General features: G+C 35.5%; 1 protein-coding gene across 2 annotated transcripts in view; it reads right to left on the reverse strand.

Annotated features, from left to right (window-relative positions):
• The window catches only part of CNTNAP4 (contactin associated protein family member 4), a 281,444-nt gene that overhangs the window by 11,620 nt on the left and 247,886 nt on the right, over positions 1-21,938 (reverse strand). For both annotated transcript variants that reach the window (XM_031658079.1, XM_031658080.1), the window contains 4 exons: positions 11,440-11,679; positions 8,893-9,117; positions 7,386-7,519; positions 6,485-6,572 (listed from right to left, as the gene is read on the reverse strand). In XM_031658079.1, the coding sequence (XP_031513939.1) occupies positions 6,485-6,572; positions 7,386-7,519; positions 8,893-9,117; positions 11,440-11,679 (687 nt within the window). The remainder of the gene's footprint in view (positions 1-6,484; positions 6,573-7,385; positions 7,520-8,892; positions 9,118-11,439; positions 11,680-21,938) is intronic.

Below are 21,938 nucleotides of genomic sequence, written 5' to 3' on the forward strand. Positions count from 1 at the left end.
ACAACTTTATATCTGTATATTTCCTTTAATTAATTACATCCCAGAGAGATTTCTTTTTATATAATTTTCTAGTAAATATTTATCTTGAGGAAGCTGATTGACAAATCATCCACTTTGGCATTGGAACTTATGTACATTGTGAACAAAGTACTTAAAGACATGACATCAGACTATCTGCCTTTTCACAGGGAAGACCGGAAAGAAACGAAATGCTTTTTTTCCATCCTCTAGTACTCATTTCTACAAATGAGGATGAACTATAGCGACAATTTTCACTCCAATCAACATTAGCAAGCATTACAAGCAGATATCAAGAGGGATAATTTTTATGTAATAATATTAAATTGTACTATGATGGCGTGAGAATCATCTCTAACACCCCATTACATTTAACAGACAATGCTGGTAGAATTCAATTATCTCTGCTCTGATTCTGATTAGTCCTTTGGAATATCATCAGACTCAGTGGTCCCCAACCTTTTTGGCACCAGGGACCAGTTTCAAGGCAGAGAGCTTTCCCACAGATGGGAGTGGGGGGGATGGTTTCGGAACGATTCAAGTGCATTACATTTATTGTGCACTTTCTTTCTATTATGCACTGTAATATATAATGAAGTAATTATACGATTGGCCACAATGTAGAATCAGTGGGAGCCCTGAGCTTCTCTTCCTGCAACTAGATGGTCCCATCTGGGGGTGATGGGAGATGGTGACAGGTCATCGGGCATTAGATTCTCATAATGAGCACACAACCTAGATCCCTCAAATGTGCAGTTCACAATAGGGTTCTCACTCCTATGAGAATCTAATGCTGTGGCTGATCTGACAGGAGGCAGAGCCCAGGTGGTCATGCAAGCCATGGGGAGTGGTTGTAAATACAGATGAAGCTTCGCTTGCTTGACTGCCCACCACTCACCTACTGCGGTGCAGCGCAGTACTGATCCGTGGCCTGCGGTTTAGGAACCCCTGATCATCTGATCTTCTAGCATCTCCTTGTTGTGGCTGCGCAGTGCCCTCTCTCCACTTCACAGCTTCCTTGTTCACACCCCAGCCAATCCCTTCCTTTCTCTTCCTTACATGGATGTCTATTCTTTAATAAACTCACTCACATATTAGCATCAGTGCCTAATTGGGGCTTTATTTTTTACTTATCCCTGGTGTGGGCATTTTTTGTTTGTTTGTTTGTTTTTGAGATGGAGTCTTGCTCTGTCACCAGGATGGAGTGCAACGGTGCCATCTCAGCTCACTGCAACCTCCGCCTCTCTTGTTCAAGCGATTCCCCCTGCCTCAGCCTCCTGAGTAGGTGGAACTACGGGCACATGCTACCACGCCCAGCTAATTTTTGTATTTTAGTAAAGATGGGGTTTCACCACGTTGGCCAGGATGATCTCAACCTCCTGACCTCGTGATCCACCCGCCTTGGCCTCCCAAAGTGCTGGGATTACAGGCATGAGCCACCGTGCCTGGCTGGTGTGAGCACCTTTTAAGCCATGTTAGTAATTAAATAAACAAACAATCCCTTTCTCCTTTTTATTTTTGAAATTCTTGTTTTATCATTGTATGAAGGTTTCTAGATTTGAGGCACCTGAAAATATATAATTTTGGATTGGTGACTCTTGCTTTTATCATTTGGTATTTTTTTTTAAGTGTAAGTAGAGTTCTAAGTGTTATTATGCTTGGCTGCCAAATAAAAAGCTTTACCTGTGACATCATTGTCAGAGGAATACACTTGCCCACCCCACGGGACCACATGCTCATGACTATATGTGCTTCTGACAAAAATCTCAACTTCCAAGTTATCATTTGTTCTACTATTAAAATCAGGTAATGTGTTTCTTTCAATATCATGAATGTTCTTTGGATTTGGAACATGACATCTCTGATCTATTTTCATGTATTATGATTACGAGAGTAAGTTTCTAGATATGGCCAGCTTAATATAATATAACTAACCCTCTAGAATCAACTAAAGCCTTCACAAGAAGAAAGTCATGCTATGCACTGAAGACAGTCTAAGACATTTTAATTATTAAAAATTTTAAAAAACATTGGACCTGATTCATTTTTTTAAAGATTGTAAGATAGATTTTGTTTTTACTTTTCTTGCTCTAACTTGCACTTTCCTTTTAAAACATGCTTTTAAAATAACCAATCCATTATTTTGAAAGTCATTTCATGATATATTTATAAAATCACAGTTCCCTTAATTTACCTAGGTCACCTTTTGCCTCACTTCTGAGCACTGAAGCGAGTTTTACATAGAGAATTCCTGACACACTGGAGATTTCTCTTAAAGCTCTTCAGAGGAGATTGAGTAGACTTACTTTTCCTACACACTTTATTTACATCTGGCTTAAATCTCCACTGCAGTAATTTGAGAGTACATCTTGGCTCTGCAGCCCCCAAAAAGACAAATGACTATTATGGACCATCATATCTAATATATAAAAGCTATATGCTGAGAAAGAGTGAAAACAATCTCTCAGTTTTTACATAAATAAATCATAAAACTAATCTAACATATAAAAGTCTCCAGGAATAGAACTCAAGAGCTTAATTTTACAGCAAAATTTAATATAAAAAACAAATGCAATAGAGTCTGTTGATTATGGCAGGATCTGAACTGAGCTGTTTAACTAAAACCTTGATCTTCCCACCGTAGCTCTAAACCATCAATATATTATTATTTCCAAAGTTATTAAGTACTTCTATATTTTAATTGTAACAAGCAGTTAGAAATGGTTACCATGTCATCATAGTAGTTTGATATTGTTTCTTAAAATTCACCCACCTTTCTTAGTATCTGCTAGCAAAGTTTGTTTAACAGTGTCAGCAATTCAAAATTACCCTTAGAATCCTTTCTACATTTAAGAAACGAGTACTAGAAAAAGTCAAGAGAGGGAAAGTATTTCCTTTATATCTCTTTTTCCATTTGAAAAAGCACGTGATAGTTATATACTTAAGTCTTTTGTTGTAATTGTAGGCAAATTACAACTCCAAAAAAATTTGGCAATGTTTATATGCTACTCCCTTAGAAGAAATATGCAGAAAGTATAAAAATAGAAGAATTTTAATACATTTTAATTTGGAGGGTAATTTGGGACTACTTTATCTAAAGCAATATTGGGGCACATTATACTCATGTCAATACAAAGGCACATTTTGCTTTCATGATTATCGAAATCCCCACTGCCATAAGCTCTGTAAGGGCAGATGTAATGTTCACCTTGTTGAGTGGGATTCTCTGTTTACATGGTAGGTGACCACAAGGTATGTATTTAATATGTGACTCAAGGAGTCACCTGGGTTTACAAAAATGCAAAACATATTTGATAAGTGCGGAAACATGAGAATGCGCCTCAAAGACCACCGACTACAGGGAGATTGATTGGCCAAGGGTCCCAACTGCTGGGCTCTGAAATCCATCCTCATGCTTGTACCAAGGCCATGTTTTCCATGGACTGCCCCCAAGCAATGGCGGGTCACAGCAGGCATTCCAAGGCAGACTCATCCCTGGCAAACAAGGGACTCCTCTGGAGGATGACTTTAACTCAATGGCTCCCTAAACATTTTGCTAAATCTTTCTTAGACTGTACATTGGTCTGAGACACTTCTGTGCTTCCGTCTAATTTTCCCTCTCTCTCTCCATCCCTGTAGACAGAGCGTCATGGACATCTAACGGTCCTGTGTGCCTTAGCCAGCTCACCCCCATTTTCTCTTACGTGATTGTTCCCTTAATAAAGTCCTCACATGCTTAATCCTGTCTTCACAACTGTTGTTTGGAGGACCTGGACTAACACAATAAGTGACTTCAAGACAGCACAATTCTCTTTGAAATATTAATAACTCTTGATCTATTTCACTATAAATACACTGCATTAAAATACAAGGATGTACTATGTAACATTTTGCCATAAATTCATATACCACACAAAATTTGATCATAAGTTACCAGTTGAATTACCTTTGAATTACAAATGATTAGTCCCTAAAGTTAGCTTTGAATTACAAATGATTAGTCCCTAATCAAGATCCATACCTTAGGCATATGCCAAATCAATTGTCACTTACACTTTTAGGAGAGTGAGTTGACTGAGCCCATAAAGCTCATTGCTCAATCTGGACTTTTATTTTTCAGCATATATGATATGCATATTTGAATAGTATGCAACTCATGAGTAAAAACCTTAACATCTTTAATTCTATAGGAATCTCCCTTTTTCAATTAGAAAAAGGGAAATGACTATATATATACTGAATGTTATTCTACTGTTTGGTTAATACAATCCTCCTTACAGGATGAAAATCAGCTTCCCAATTGTTTTATAATATATTGAATATATTTCTACTCACAGTGGTATAATATCTTGCATAGAAAACCTACTTAGTATTTCTTCTTGACATCTGTGAATGGAGTATCAGCTTATGATTCCACTCATTAATGGCATCTACTGTACTAATGTAGAGTTTGGGGGATGAGGACTCTTCCAAATCACAGTTGCACGTATTTTTAATTCTGTGAATAATAATAGTTATGTGCAAAGGTAGGCTTAAGTGAGGACAGAACAAGGAAGAGTCTTCTGTGAGCGTGATGTTCAGCAAAGAGGTTTTCAGACAGACTGCCTCATTACAGAGGTTGGGGTTCCACCCTATGATCCCTACATCTATGGCTCATCCTGGGTCTATCTGGGGCTTTCGTCCCTTCCCCAGCCACCTGCATGCTTACCTCCCCCAAAAGCTGACAGCCATCTGTAGGGAAGTAGATCGATCCCACAGTTAAAACAGTTGAGGCTTTGTTTTTGTTGCTGCTTGTTTGTTTAGATTTTTACAATTCTCTTTGGCTTCCTATGCTATGCCATAGCTATAAATGGAATAAGACCCTCTAACATTGTTTAAAAAATAATGTTCAGAAATACCTTAGTTACAAATCCAAAGCTAAATAGGCAGAGCTAAAGAGTTACATACCCAGAGCTGAACAGTCTCCTAGACACTAATGTTCTTACCTCCACAGTGGCCTGAAATAGCTATAAATATTTCCCAATACTAAATATGAAATAACTAAGTATATTCTCTTTTAACAAAGAGAGAGCCTAGCCATGTTTTTCTATGTATCTGAAGTTTAGTTTAAAGCTAATCCTCATGCGCACAGACTTAAGAGTGCACGTTGTCTTATCTGTTAATTATACATCAGGGGACAAGACTTGAATCAATTTTAAAGCTACAGAATAAAGTGGAATCATCATTTCATGCTAAATATATTATTGGCTATACACATAGTCTTAGAGTAAATGATACACATGTCAGTCTTAAATAGTTGGATTTATATAATAACACTGTGGGCCTCCCATGGAATTTTTCAGTCAAGCTTCCAAACATCTAAGAAGTACTTTGCACATATTTTTTGTGTCCACTATAGACAGTGGAAGAACATTGCAATTCATGGTATTTCCCCTGTTTGTTTAGAGAATAAGAACACATAATCTTGGTGCTCATCATAGTACTTGAAAGCCTATAAATATTTATTCACTGAACTATTAACCTTCTGAAGGGCCAATATTTTGATCATTCACCTACGGGTTTAATCAAACATTCTCAAGATTCTGAGATTAGGTACAGGCAACATAAGGAATGATTAATTGAGGTACAAATAGCTGCAAAGGTCAAAAACTAAAATTCAATTTACTATTGTGGACAAAATATTTCAGATTAGTGTCAAATACCCGACTAGGAATAAAAATTAGGCTACAAGAACCCCCCTCCCCCAATAAGGTGAAATTCCAATACTCTTAATGATTTATGTATAACCAAAAATGAAATATCTATTAAAATTTACTTTTCAATTTAATCCTTGCTGGCAAGTGTAAAATAATGCGAACATATTCTGATGTTAAAATGGCAACAGTGCATTTCTACTCCAGTGCTGTAATTAAAGGTAATTGATGGAAATAAATAAGAATTATAAGGCATTTATATTGCATCTGAGCAAGCGTGGCTGCCAAGGGCAACATTGCAACAAGGCAAATAGAATCCAAATCATAACCTGAAGCATACTAACTAACTAGAAGAAAAGTAATTGCATTCTTCTTCCATTTTTAAATCTAATCTTAGTTTTATCATTAGAGGAAAGTTTGTATATTTGGCACCTAATTAATACAACTTTGCTATTTTTATTTTTCATTATTTAATATTTTTGAAATGTGAGAATACCGTATTTCATTATGCTTTATTGAGACAGGACTGAGACCAGGGTGACCTTAACATCAAAGGAAGATGCTTGCTCATCACGCAGGATGCCCCTACTCATGCCTGCATAAGCCTCTACCTTGATTATCACTCACTGCATAATCAAAATAGGCAAGGGATTTCCTTTGCCATGATGAAGTGTGTGTGTGTGTGTGTGTGTGTGTGTGTGTGTATGAGATATGACTTTTCTGATCCATGTTTATGTCTCATGGTTAGGGGAAAGGTTGTTTCTTTCACTTACCTAAAATCCTGCCCAATACCAGAGATTTGACTGCACTGAACTCTGTGCCTGATGACAGGTGAACTTGTCTCCTTGTATTATTGTCAATCTACAAAATTATTACACAAGATAAAAACATCCAAATGGATGATGTTTAGTTGAGAAGACAGGAAGCAAAGGAGGACAAGAGAAAAAGATAAATTAAGCAGTTGTTAGCATGGCCCCAAACATTTAGAGAAAAACAAAATTTAAAAACTTAGCCACTTAGAAAGGATTTTCTACATTATTTCTATACTACCTTCAGATGCCAGTGCATCTATCCTACCTCCTAGCCCCTTGCATCATTTTATTTTTCTCCACTGGATAAGGAATCCAAAATAGATGAAGCCAACAAAAAGATACAAAAGGTTATTTTTCCCCTTAACACTTTTACTTGGTGTTTTTATTTGAGGTAGGCAGCTGAGAAATTTTCTTCTAGGTAGGGTACCAAAAAATTATTAGTGCTTTTCTTCAAAAACTGGCTCCATGAATAATTCCACCTTCTTTGCTGTGACTCAGATCATTAACAAAAATTCTGACATTATAATCATTATTTTTGATAGATTTCTTACTGCATCTATCTAAAGTAAACCGGCTTCATTAGCGTAACAATGGTCCTACCAGTAGCACACTATGACATCATTGTCCTTCTGAGCAGAAACAAGTTAGAAAAGATCAGCATTTTAAGTATCTGACATTAATAATATAATGAACAACATCTTATTGCTTAAGAAAACCCTGACTATATTTGAGGTCTATTATCTACAGAAGAAGACCACTGAAAGTGTCTCTGCTTATTGTGTTCATTATCAAATTTCTGCTTGAGATCCTTCATGCTGGAGAGCCATTAAAATGATTGCTGCTGCTGAATTTACTACATTACCTCTATAAAGACCACTCCTTCTTCTCTGTTAATCACTACGTGGTGAAGTTGTCCGTCAGCCATGTTTTTAAAATCAAAGTTAACAACATCAGGCTCTTGATATCTATTTAGCTTGTACCTGATCTGCAAACTTCCTAGAGTGGGGAAAAATTGTGACTCTTTTAGTAAAAATCATACTTTGAGAACGGCTTACTTAAAAATCAGAGTCATGTTTTGTTGCTATTTATTCATTTCAAGGGAAAAATTGGAAGGTAGCTTCTTATAATCCCCAAGAGTCAGTTTCCAAGTGAAATTGCAATACTGTATTTTCAAAATCAAGACCAAGTATGTTGCACATAAGCACTCTCTTTCCTGCAAGTCTTTAACATCAAGATCTCAGATTAAGCATATGCAAATCTATGCACTAGCTTCTCACTTAAAAAATAATATTAAATATTTCTGAAATGCCAAGCTATTGTTTAATATTGCAATAATATTCTGTTTCTACAATATTTTAAAAATATATCTCACACTCTGGAAATACAACAATTAATGAAATTATGAAAGGCAAATGTAGTTTTACTAAAGATAAGAAATATGTCCAGTGGTCATGGTCATAGACTTTGAAATGAAATAATGGTAAGATTAATGATTTTAAGCCAAATTTACCATCAGAATTAGTACTACTCATTTAATTGCCTGCAGAGATGTCAATTAATTTATTTTACAGGATATCTTTCAATTTGATGAAGAAAATGCCATAATATATAAATCAGCTTCAAGCTCAAAAGGCACAGTACGAATAAATACACTTATCGAACAATCTTATTTTTATTTTGGTGTTCAATACCCTTGGGATATATTTGAATTAGTTGAAATGATATAGTCGCATGTTTGTATGTTTGCTTTTCTTATCCAGAGAAGTTATTTCCAAAATTTTTTCCTTTAATCCAGATATGGGAAAGAGAAAAATAGCAGTAAATGGTTTTCTGTAGGAAACACATTTCCTAATCTACATGCCCTTAACACTGCATGGATACACCATTTTTTTCCCATGATGATTTTTTTAACTAAAAGTACAACTAAAAGGTCATCTTGTGGACATATTCTTATCCATAATGCTGGTTTATTAACACTCCCTTAATGTTTCCTTGCTTTGATTTGCAGGAAATACTTATGTACAACAGGATACCTTATTTCCAAATGAACTACAAAACAAATATAGATATTCATATGGAATAGTCAAGGAGCTTCTAACAATAGTATAGTAAGTGTTTTATATAAATAAAATCATACATTGAATATGTAAAATTATCAAAATTATAAAGAGATAAAGGCATCTTAATCATTTTAAATAATCCTTTTAGATTATACTTACAGGATAGTACTAAAACTGTGAATACAAAAAAACAGGCACACTCCATTTTTCTGTTTGTAGTTTGAGAAACCAGAACACAAGAATGATCCATATTATTACAGAGCTGGTGTTCTAATTTAATTTTCTCTCTCTCATCTAAAAAGAACTCACCATTTTTGGCAATGATAACAGAAAGGTATTCTTTGTAAAAGGAGCTCACAAAAAGCAGCAAGCTTGGTGTTCGTGTTGTTCGGAAACTAAATTTGATCATTTCTCTGCTCAGCTTCATATCACCATGAAATGAAGCAGCGTGGGAGCTGGAGTTTTTACTTAAAAGATAATTTTCTTGAAAATTGTAGATCACGGACGAGCCAGATCCAAAATATGCAGAAATCTCTGAAACAACATATATATTTTTTCTTAAAAATTTTAAGTACAAGAATCTTGCTTTAGTTACAATAATTAATGTTTTAGTTTCTTTAAATAATGAGTTGCATAGACAGAAGAACCAACACCAAACTAGAATCAAATAATAAAGTAAATTAATAGAGCTTTCATAATGATCTTTGAAATGGCTTTCTCTTAAAATCACATATAATTAATGCACTATTATAATTTTACAGTTCAAAGTTAAATGCTTTCTGAGTTCAAACACAAACCAGGCTTGTCTTCTATCTCCTTGATCATCTACTTTTTTATTTACATTTTAACTCCCATCTATTACGTGCAGATAGTACACACTAATCTTAAATGAAGCGTATCTTAAAGGAAGTCTAGGGCATCCTATCTACAAAATAGGAAGGAAGGATGTTTGACTCTCTTCTTTCTCAGGATCGAGAGGCAGAAATTTTCCTTTAGGTCTAAACATTTTCTCATAGTTGTTGTGTACTATAAAAAGAAAGCCAAGTCTAGTATTAACATGAGAGAGGGAAATAGCATCAACAAATGGAACTAACCAACCTCTTTTAAATCATTTTACAAAAGTGTAATATTTTTCTTGTATGAGATTAATATCCCAAATTCTCTCTCTTCTTTCTTCTCCTTTCTCTCACACACACACCAAATACATATGTATGAAAATGAAGAGGATGGCAGAAGAAATAACTCGTTTTAAATCCCTGAATCTGCTTCTCTTCATTACTAAAAAAGGACTGGTTATTGAATACAAGTTGTAGATGATACTTACTGGATCACACAGTAATGTTTAGACTCCCTTGACATTTTAGGGTTTTTTATTGTTTCATTCTTTTATTATCTATAACATACATTTCATATTCAATATAATATGTGCATGCAGAGTAACATTTATAGTTGCACTCAGCAAGATGAACTGGAAATTATTTATATCCAAAAAACGAAGACATGTTATTTTAAACAAATGGTCTTAATTATCACTTTAAACATGAAAAGTGTCCTAGAATGGTACCAACAGTATATGATTATGATCACAAGTTGATTTGTAAATTGTAGATTATTCCTGAGAAAAGCAGATGACTTGAAAAGTACATATGGCAAACTTTTTATTAGCTCATCCTCATGCTTTCTTTGTAAGCCAGGAGTTGTTCTAATTTGGAGCCAAGTTTTGTTAGCCTCCTTCAGGAAAAGGTTCAATAGCCAAGACACACTTTAAAGTAATTGAATTTAAATTGGATGTCAGTCTTCTATGAGGAACTATGAAAGAATAAATGTTTATATATTCATAGAAGTCTGTCCAGAACACTTAATCCTACAACTGCTCTTTCCTTCTTCCACGACGTATATCAGAGAATGAGAGAAGCTGAAAACTATTCTGCTATTTTATTTTACCAGCAGATATTCAATATATCATACAATAAAATGTATGATTAATGTATAAGTGTGTCTATTTTTAGAATGCATCAATATTTAATGGTATACTGTTTATATTTCTGGAAAAAATATGCCTAAAAAACTCAAACAAATAAAAATAAAAATAAATGCATCTGAAATATCCTTGCATTGTTGAGTATCTTCAACAAATATAATAGCAACAGCGCCAGGCATGGGGGCTCATGTCTGTAATCCCAGCACTTTGGGAGGCTCAGGCGGGCGGATCACTTGAGGTCAGGAATTTGAAACCAGCCTGGGCAACATGGTGAAACCCTATCTCTACTAAAAATACAAAAATTCGCCAGGCATAGTTATGGGCTCCTGTAATCCCAGCTACTCGGGAGGCTGAGGCAGAAGAATCGCTGGAACCTGGGAGGTGGAGGTTGCGGTGAGCTGAGCTGGTGCCACTGCACTCCAGGCTGGGTGACAGAGTGACAGAGTGAGACTCTGTCTCAAAAAAAAACAAAACAAAAGTAATGCTTTAAATGATTTTAAAATAAAGAACAGCACCATGGGGCAGGGTGTTGACAACCATATTATTTAAGAGAATCAATGTTAGGTATAAAAAAGCAGATTGAGCAACTAACACTTCAAAATACATAAAAGAGACTATCAATGGATTTATCATCAACAAAGACTAGTTTGAGTCAAACATTTAAGTAATGAAATATGATGGGCTCCAACTTTGAATATATGATGCTGTCTTATCACCAGGATCTTGTATCTATTCTTTACATTCAATAGATTCTTTGCCGAAGAAACTCAAATTGATTTTTTGTGTGTTTCAAATAGCTGGAAAGAAAAGAACTGGCAGACATTTAATTCACATTGAATAATTTTTCCTCTTACAGTCTTCCATGCCACACTTACCATTTGAGCAGAATGGCCCTGTGTATGCAGAGAAAGTGCAGTCACAAAAGAACCCAATGGGTCTTTCTCTGCATTTCCCTCCATTGCGGCATAACTTCCCATAGCTGCTGCAATGTCCCCTACAACCTGGCTGCACTTCTGGAGTCACCTGGGCTCTTTCTTCCAAATCCAGGGTCATCCCATTCAACTGCAGAGACCGAATGCAGCCCAGAAAGCCTCTTTGTCTGGTGGCCGTTCCACCTAAAAGGGAAATACTGCAAATGGAAACATGTTCCTAGGTGTTTTATTCAGCATTTAAAGACCAAATAAAACTGAGGCCTTATAGAGAACAGCAAAAAAATGGATGAGCAAATATAATTTTGGAAACACAATTCATGGCCAAATATAGACTCCAAGAAAGACACAGCTTTAATTCAATTTATTTTAAAGTTGACTATGTTACATATTTTTTTCTAAAAAATATTTATTGATCTTTAAATTGAGGAATAAAATAAAGGTTATACACTACTCTCATTCAAAATAACAGTGACATGTATCGCTATTTTAATGTAGAAACTACTTTCTGGGAATTTTAATAAGTATATATTGCTGGGTAAGTGTGGTTTGTCCTTCATATTTAAACCCGATCGTAATTCTGGTAGAGTTTTAACTTTGTGAGAATTACGAAGGAATCCTTGAGATCTTCTGATGGTGCATTGATATGGTCCTTTGGTTGTTATCCATTCATTGAAAAAATGGTAATTGAATGTCAGATTATTTGTTTTTGTCTGACATATTTCGCAGTGATTGTTTTTCTAAAGGTTAGTCTAGTGTTCAGTGTTTTATGCTTGGAAAGATTCTTAACAAAATTGCAAAAGGGGATCGATACAGAAACAAGTGATATAACATTCATTGAATATATAACCATATGTACTTATCAAGTCACCCTTGAAGAGGTCTACAATGTTTGGTTGGAATCAGACCCTATTATTCTAAGGTAGAGATTCTCAAACTTTAAGAAATATGAGTAACACATAATCACATGGAGAGCTTCTAATAAATTGACTCAGTAGCTTGCTCCAAGAAATACTGGTTCTGTGGTCCAAAAGTAGGGTTGTGAATCTCAAGAGTTAACAAGGCTTGCAGGAGATTCTAATTCAGATGATCACTAGACCATCATTTTATTAGCACTGTCCTGATAGGAGTGTAAGCCCTGGGTAGACTCATACATAAATTTGTGTCCAGGAACACTCCAAGTTAATACTCAGAACTTGAAGCGGGAAAATAGTACCCTAATCTAAATAACCTGGCAATTCTATTGAGAGGCAATTAGACGGTTGTGAGGCCTCTAAAAAGAAGCTCCATCTTTGGATAAATGATGCTGTCTCATCACCAAGACCTTGTATGTACTCTTTACATATAAATTCTCATTGCCTAAAACACGTTCACTTTGTTCCTTCCAAATCATTTAGGTAGCTCCTTAACCTAGCCTTCATTCAACAAGGGCTACTTCGATTGCTACTGTATATCCAGCACAAAGAACAGTGGTAGACAAATAATTTGTGTTGTAACTATTAAATCCATTCCTTCATTCATTTGTTAAACCACATTATACATCGAAGTGGGAGATGTGGGCATAGTGCTTCAAGGGTAAGGAGGGGGCCCCTTTTGCCCCACAGAGATGCTTGGGTCTCTGAGACTGAGAACGAGGCCTGAATTTAGTGAACATTTCTAATAAACTAATTATATATTTGCAAATAATGAAAGACTATGGAAAGGAACCTCAAAGAATTCCTGAGAATTCTGGACTTATGGACACTAACACTATTCAGAATTCAGATTCATAGCTATAACTATATCCAAATTGCTGTATTTAAATGTTTATTCAAAATGTTTCCATTTACATAATTTGTTTCTCCTCCATGAAGGATGCCAAGGTCTTAAGGGTGTTAGCCGTTCTATTTATAAATCTATTTATAAATCTAGAGAGTGTAAACATATTGCCATTGTCATAAGTGAGCATGGTAGAGATGGTGTTAATTTCATCACAGAGTTTCAGAATGCCTGGAAATCTTCTTGTTTAATTCCTCCTACATTTACATTTACTTCTGCCATTTTTTTTAGGTTTTTAATATGGGTGCCCAATTGAGTTGTTTATTCCTTTTTGTTGTTCTGTTTTAAAAATTAATAGACACACACTAATTGTTCATATTTATGAGGTATGTAGTGATGTTATGATATACATAATATGTAGTGATCAGATCAGAGTAGTTAGCATCTCCATCATCTCAAACATTTATCATTTTTTAGTGTTAGGAACATTCAGTATCTTCCTATTTGAGACTACATATTATTGTAAATTATAGTCATCCTACAGCGGCATACAACACTAGAACTTTCTCCTCCTATCTAGCGGTGATAGTATATCCTTTAACAAAACTCTGTACCCCTTCCCTGTACCCTCCCCATCTTCTAGTATCCTCTGTTCTACTTTTGACTTCTACAAGATCACCTTTTCCTTACATTCCTTATACGAGTGAGATCATGCTGTGTTTAACTTTCTGTTCCCGGTTTATTTTACTTAACATAATGCACTTCGGTTCCATCCATGTTGCTCTGAGTGACAGGATTTCATTCTATTTATGCCTGAACTGTATTCCATTACATATATACATCACTTTTTTATCCATTCATTTGTTATTGGACACCTGGGTTGATTCCACATCTTGGCTATTGTCAATAGTGTTACAATAAACTTAGGGGTGCAGCTGTCTTTTCAATAAACTGATTTTCTTTTCTTTCAATAAATGCCCATTAGTGAGATTGCTGGATCCCATGGTGGTTCTATATGCAGTTTTTTGAGGACCCCGCCATTCTTGAAGTCTCTCTTCTGCCTTATGCTCAGGATTTTTCTTTTTCTTCCATATCAGAGCTGCTACGCCTTTATCTTCACACCTCTCTATTCTTCCACTCTGTTGACTCAACTCAGTGAGCTCCTAGGGTCCAAAGTCTTTGGCCAAGATTCTTTTGGCATCCTTGTTGGATATTTCTTCCCTGGGTAAGGTCCAGCTCACATCTGGTTTTCGTATTGGTACAGGAACTTTTTGCAGGGGGCCACATTCTGTGAACTCTGAATTAAAGGTATATTCCTGGTATATTTAATTTACTTTGTATTATCCCACATTAAATCATGGTATATAGTCAATGGTATACAGTAACATTAAATCACATCGTTATACATGTGCTGCTCTGAGACACGCACAGTCTCCCTAACTCAGGGGCTTATCTTATTCTGCCAGTAACAACACAACTAAATAACTTGGGGTCCAATGACTGACTAAAGTCCATTTCCAGTTGTTCTAACTGAATTTTTCGTGTTTAGTTTGTTTTGGATGATGGGAAACTAGGGGCATAGAGAATTTCAAAGATCGGTCCACAGGTCCATCTGAGGAAATATTAGAATAAACACATTTAGTTAGAGGCAGAGGTAGGATTCAGACCCACACATAGCCTTTCATTCCAAGGAATTTTCTTTGCACTTCACTCCCCTCTCTGGTAAAAGAAGAGGACTTTTCCATTTTCTTGTATGCCTCAGATCATCTTTGGATTGAACGGCACTTCAGCTCTCCAAGCTTTATCTAGCAGCTCTTTCTGGGCACTGAAGGTATAAAACTATATGAAATCAATCTTGCTGACAAAAAGCGCTAGTAACAAATTTAGATGGGGAAACACAAGATTACCACAACATAATAAAAATAAATACGCAGTAAAGAAGAAAGTCAGAGTGTGGGGTGAGTAGCAGAAGAAGATAAATGTAAACACATGTGAAATATATGCTTAGATAATACTTGTAAGAGTGAGAAGGAAATCAGTATGCAACTTTATAAACAGGATATCTTAATTCTGTACTTTTTAAGTTATTTACCTAACCATATAGTTTTAAGCTACATTTTAAATGACCAGAAAACAACATCTAATTAGACACAAACTGTTGTGTCACACATGTATTTAGAATTTTTCCTTTACTGTTAGGTTTCAAGTTAATAACTTTGTTTTCAGATGTAACTATTCTGAAAAACCAGGCTAATGTAAATAGGATTGGGCTTGAAAGCTTAATTAAAGATTCCAGTGCCTTTTCAGGGTTAGAGTGTGTCCAATTAAAATGAGTTGCAGTTTGGTTAATTGATTCTGGATGTTTCCACTGAGCTATTACGTTTGGAACTGTCCTCCAATTAATTTTCTATCAATTTACCTGCCATGCTATATCAGATATAATGAATTTCGGGACTTCACAACACTGAGTATCTTGTGAAACAAATGCCCAACCTCTCCATGTTTATTGAGTTTAACCAAACCTGTCCACTTATGTAATGGTATTGAGGTCTTGCATCTAAATAATTTGTCTGGGTGCTGAGTAGAGACCCAGCACCAGACCCTTTCCTCTATTATTCTCAGGAAATTACGATAAGTGACAGATGTTACTGTCATGGAGTAGAAGCTGGTTCTTTCCTATGCCAATTTTCCACTACTTTTGTAGCAGAAAGACCTTTGAGATGACACTTTAAATTTTAGTGGCAAATTATTCATGTGCTGTGCTTGAATATTATTGAGAATTAATTGGGAACAACTGCATAACTCACACAGGGGCCTTACAGAAATAAAGAAATCAAGATCCTCAACCTTCTCTTTAAAATTCAAAGCTATAGAAATTTGCCTGGCAGAGTACATAGTGTCCCTGACCTTGACACTATGGCAAAGAAAAACTGGCAAAGCCCAACCACAAATTAACTTGGGGCAGAAAAGTGACAGGGCATGCAGGCTGGTCCCATGACCAAGTCAGGAGATTGAAGGGAGAAAGTCGTCTTCTATATGTCAAGCATTGGACCGTGAGCCCTGTCCGCATCCTGGTGGAAAACTTTGCCTTGCAGAATTAGGGAATCTGGAGGCCTAGCTCTAAGTCTGTCATGCAATGTTCTTCATTAAGCAAAGTCCTGGAATGGAGGGGAGGAAGAGGACTATTCTCCCTCGGGTTCAAAGAACTATCGTGGTTCAAAGAGGCAGCTGTTGTTAGCAATAGTGTCATGGGCAGAAAATTCAGTCACTTTTCCCTGAACCAAAGTCACTGGTGAAAATGTGCCCCAGTCATAGAAGGAGCAGAAAGAATGATTATATTTAGACTTCTCACATGTTGAAGCCAGAGCAACTCTCTAGTTTGACCATGCTAAAGCCTATTTTAAAGAAATAAACTGTTGTTCATTGATGAATAATCACACTCTCTTGTCCTCAAATATCCCATCTGAATTCTGACCTCAGTCAATGATCACTAAGATTTACTACTGGACATAGAAAAGTACACTGGGGACTTCTTAGGCTAATCATGAAAAAGATGTCTCAAGGAGGGGAGAAGTGAATAATTAAGATAAATGATTTGATTATATTAAAGAGAAATGTGACCTTTATTGTACTGAATTCAAACCTAAGGCTGCTTGATATTCTCTTCCCATAACTATATTTTAGCGTATCAAAAACCAAAACTAAAAAAGCTGGAATATATTATAATTAATAACTTCTGTCCATTCAAAGACACTATTAACAATATGAAAGCACAATCAACTCACAGAGAGGTTGAAGATCTCATAATAAATTTATATGAAAAGGATTCATCTGAAATATATAAAGAATTCTTATGAAATTTTTTTTTTTAAAAAAAGAAGACAATCTCGTAGAAAATGGGCAACAGATCTGAACAGCCACTTTATAAAGGAAGTTATCCAATGGTGAATAGAGATACGGCACTATTTCCTGTGCTTAGCCTATGCATATGCTGTGACCTAGAAATTTCACTCTCAGGTGAAATCACAGAAATACACACATATGTTTACACAAATACACACACACACACAGCTGAGACTGATCACTACGGTCTCAGAGCTTCAATATGTTTAGACTTCAACATTAACCTTTGCATGTGGTTTTTAGCAATTGTTCACTCTAAACAGTCAATAAATATGTATAGATTCGATGCAATTCAAATGCAAAGCAAATTACTTCTGACTATGTCAGGGGTCCTTACTTCTCCTCCAGGTGAGAGTCACAAAGTACTGAGATAAAGTTTGCCCTGTCTAAAAACCTGTCAGTAAAAGAATTGAGACTGAAAACAAAAATTGCAGAGCTGGTTGCATGAAAATCAATTCAAGGCTAATTTAAGAAGCTTCTACGAAAATGCTGAGTTTACAAACCAAAATAGAAAATGACCACTGTCACATTTCAGCTTTTAAAATGATTGATTCTTTTCTCTCCATCATTTCTATGGTTGGAGAACATTTGTGAGTTTACGATAACAGCGGTGACCGGATGCTAAGTCCTCAGTGTTAGCAAGTCAAGGGCACGTGTTCAATACACTGATTTTTTAAAAGACAATAAGAGGCAGTTCTGAATAGGACTACTTAAGATAGGCATAAATCACACACACACACACACACACACACAAGGGACAAAGTGAAAGAACATGAAAAGGATAGTAAAGACCCAATGTCACAACTAAGAACAAAAATGGAGAAAGACAGGCTACAAACAGAAGGCGAATCCATTTTATTATAAAAAAGCAATGTGATGTGCTGGCTGGAATCATCTGGAGGAGAGGAGGCGATGTTCATTGCTTTGGTGCTCATTATGTCTAATCTGTCTTGTTACACTGATGTTAATTCTTATCACTTAGTCATACAAGGGTTTTGTGCATTATTTTATTCTTCCTTTACTTTGCATGACATCCTACAGTTTAGATTAGTTGAAGCTAATTTTTCTAATATTTGAAACATCAGGGATTGCTCAAAAGCCTTCTGGTTTGTATTGCTCGGGTGTAGGCTAACGCTAGCTGCATCTCTGAAACTCCATTTATCATTTCCTTATTCCTATTTCAATTGTCATATATAACTGCTGCCCAACTGCATCACATTTTTTCAAAATGCTTTCTATTTATTTTTACTGATTTTTCTCAGAAATTAAAGCATTAATCTTTCCTCAGAGTTTCCCTCTGAGATGTGAACATACTTTATGACTGGCCTTTAGAAGAGAGGGTGAAGAAGCAATAGAGAAAATACATTGGATTCCTTCATGTGGTCTCATTGCAACAGCCACTTCTGAGAGATTAGCAACAATGCTAATCTGCAGGTGAGAGACATGGTGGCTCACACCTGTAATCCCAGCATTTTGCGAGGCCAAGGCGGGTGGATCTCTTGAACCCAGGAGTTCAAGACCAGCCAGGGCAACACAGGGAGACTGTGTCTCTACAAAAAATAGCCTGGTATGGTGGCATGTGTCTGTGGTCTCATCTACTCTGGAGACTGAGGCAGGAGAATCACCTGAGCCTGGGAGGTGTAGGTTGCAGTGAGCCAAGATCGCACCACTGTACTCCAGTCTGGGTGACAGAGAGAGGGACCCATCTCAAATTTTTTAAAAATATTAATCTCAAAAAATTTAATGCTAATAAATATTATCAATATAGACCCAGTTAGTAAGATGGAGAATATAATTTAAATCAAACGTATCATATATCCAAGTAGCTACACATTTTATTTGCGGGTAAAGTGTTAAACACAGTATCTCAAATTAATATATTTCCATGTTATTGAAATTTCTGACATTTCATATTTATTTTTTAAAATAACTTTGTTATTTGAAATATTCCACAGTAGGGTTCTATAAATTTGTTAACCAACAGGAAAGTGCATTTTTAACAAAACTACTTAATGCTGGAACAATAACATCATCTATTTTAGAATGAATAACACTAACAGTCTTTCAGTCTTGTCCTATATTATAAAAATTGTGTTTCCATGTAATTTATTCATTTTTAAAGTAAATTTTTTGTGAGTGTTTGAGGTTTACAACGTGATGTTACAGGAAACACAGAGGTAGTAAAAAGGTTACTGTAGTAAAAGCAAATGAACAAATCTATAATCTGACATAGTTACTTTTTTGTGACAAATCTACTATATTTAACAAAAATCTCAAATACCAAATACCACACAATTTTATTAACTATAGTCCTCATGTTGTACGTTTAATCTCTAAACTTGTTTAAACATTATTATTACCATCAGTCTCCGTATTTAAAACATTTTTATTAGAAGAATAAAGTCATGCTGAAAACTGTACTTACTTTTCAGATTCACATTTACCTCATTCATTTGCCCCATATCCAGATACAAACGATAGTCGTTACGCACACTGAAAATGCTGATTAGCCATAATTATCTTTAAGATGGACGGATGAACCACAGATTAAATTCTTGAACTTGCAAGTAAGGGAAATTAAATTACCCTTTAAAACTGTAACCAGAAAATCAATTATATTGGATTGAAGTAGAGATTACCAGTCACCCATGGAGTCACCAACTCTGAGAACAGAACAAGACTTAACCCTAACATATTTCAGGGGATTAACATGTGAGGAAATGCAAGAAGGGTCCTTCTACATATGACATGTGCTGGAACAAAATCTATAAGCAAAGAAGCCCAATTTACTGGTAAGCGTACGATTATGGAGCAGGTGCGTGTCATTAAAGGAGAGGAAGAAGGTGAAATATTTTCTCTGGCCTGTGAAGAAGGGCCAGAGACTCTTTGCAGCCTGGCAAGCTTATGGCTTATGGTATACAATTTGGATTGTGGAGCCAGGAAACAGCTTTAATCACTGCTATAAATTAAGATGAAGGGAGAAAACAAGAAAAGCTAACTCCAGGTGAAATTTAAAGCTAGGCTGGTGTGGTGCCTCACACCAGTAATCCCAGCACTTTGGGAGGCTAAGGTGGGTGGAGCACTTGAGCCCAGGAGTTTGAGACCAGCCTAGGCAACATATCAAAACCTTGTTTCTCCAAAAAATACAAAAATTAGCCAAGTGTGGTGGCATGTACCTGTGGTGCCAGATACTCAGGGGGCTGAGGTGGGAGGATCCCTTGAGCCCAGGAGATCAAGGATGCAGTGAGCAGTGAGCACACCTCCGCACTCCAGTTTGAGTGACATAGTGAGACTCTGTCTCAAAAATAAATAAACAAAAACAAAAACTGGGAAATAATGTGAGAAAACCAAAGACCTACAAAGAAGCATTTCATCCCCAAGCGTATTATCATAGATAAATAGTAAAACACTAACATCAATGACCAATTCATTAGCAAGTTGCGTGTATCTAAATTTTAACATCTCTGCCTTAGCCTGCAGCACCATTATCTCTCACAGGGACCACTGTGATAGCCTGCCTGCCCTCCATTTCCTCCATCCGTATCCCTCTGGGTAGTAAGAGAGAGCTTGGAAAATGTAAATTAAATTAGGTCACTCTTCTGACTCCTTAGAGTAAAATCCATAGTCCTCGCCATGGCCCTACAAGGTCCGATATATACCTCAGTCTTGTTTCCCATCATACTTTCCCTAACTCTGATTCTTTCCAGCCGCATTGTTTTTTTCCTTATTCTTTGAATCCCTAAAGCTTATTCCCACCACTTTGAGCCATGGCCTGGAATTCTCCTCCTTCAGATGTTCACAAAGTCCGCTCTTCTGTTTCATCTGACCTCTGCTCAAATTAGGAGGACTCTGCTAACGTCTCCAGGGAAGACTGCACTGACCACCTACTTGAAATAGAAGTCCCCTGCACAAATCACTGCCTGATTCCATGGTATCCTTTTTACTTTATGGTACTTATCAGTGTCAGAAAATGTATATGTGTATGTGCACACACATGCATGCATACATGTATGGATACATACATATGGTGATGTATAACTATATATAAATATATAAACTATATATTTTTTATATATGTATAAACTACATACAAAAACTATAGTTATAGTTTATATATAGTTATATAATATATATGTAATTATATATAGTTACATATAAACTATATAGTTTAACTAGCTTAACTATAAATTAGTTTAACTAGTTTAACTAGTTTATATTGTTTATATATAATGTAATATACACTATATTATATATTATATAATAGTTTATATATTATAGTTTATATATAATATATAATAGTTTATATATAAACTATATAACCACATATAGTTTTATAGTTTATATGTAGTTACATAGTTATAGTTTATATGTAGTTACATAGTTATATAGTCATATATAACTACACATATAGTTATATAGTTATATATAACTACATATAAACTATAAAACTATATGTAGTTATATAAAATTTTTTTATATATACAAATAGTTCTTTTTTATTGACTGTGTCTTGTCTCTTCCATTGAAATATATTCTCCACCGAAATATGTAACTATGTAACTATAAACTATAAAAACTATATATAGTTACATATATATTTTTTCTATATATTATGTATATTTTTTCTATATATATATAGAGAGATTTTTTTCTAGATAGATAGATTTTTTAAATTGCCTGTCTCTTCTCTTCCACTGAAATATAATCTCAGGATAACACAGAACTCTTTGGTCCTAGTAGGTACTTTTTAAAATTAGCTCTAATTACTACTGATTTTTTAAATT

The sequence above is a fragment of the Papio anubis genome, chromosome 18, assembly GCF_008728515.1.
Source record: "Papio anubis isolate 15944 chromosome 18, Panubis1.0, whole genome shotgun sequence".
In the NCBI taxonomy this organism is placed as follows: domain Eukaryota; kingdom Metazoa; phylum Chordata; class Mammalia; order Primates; family Cercopithecidae; genus Papio; species Papio anubis.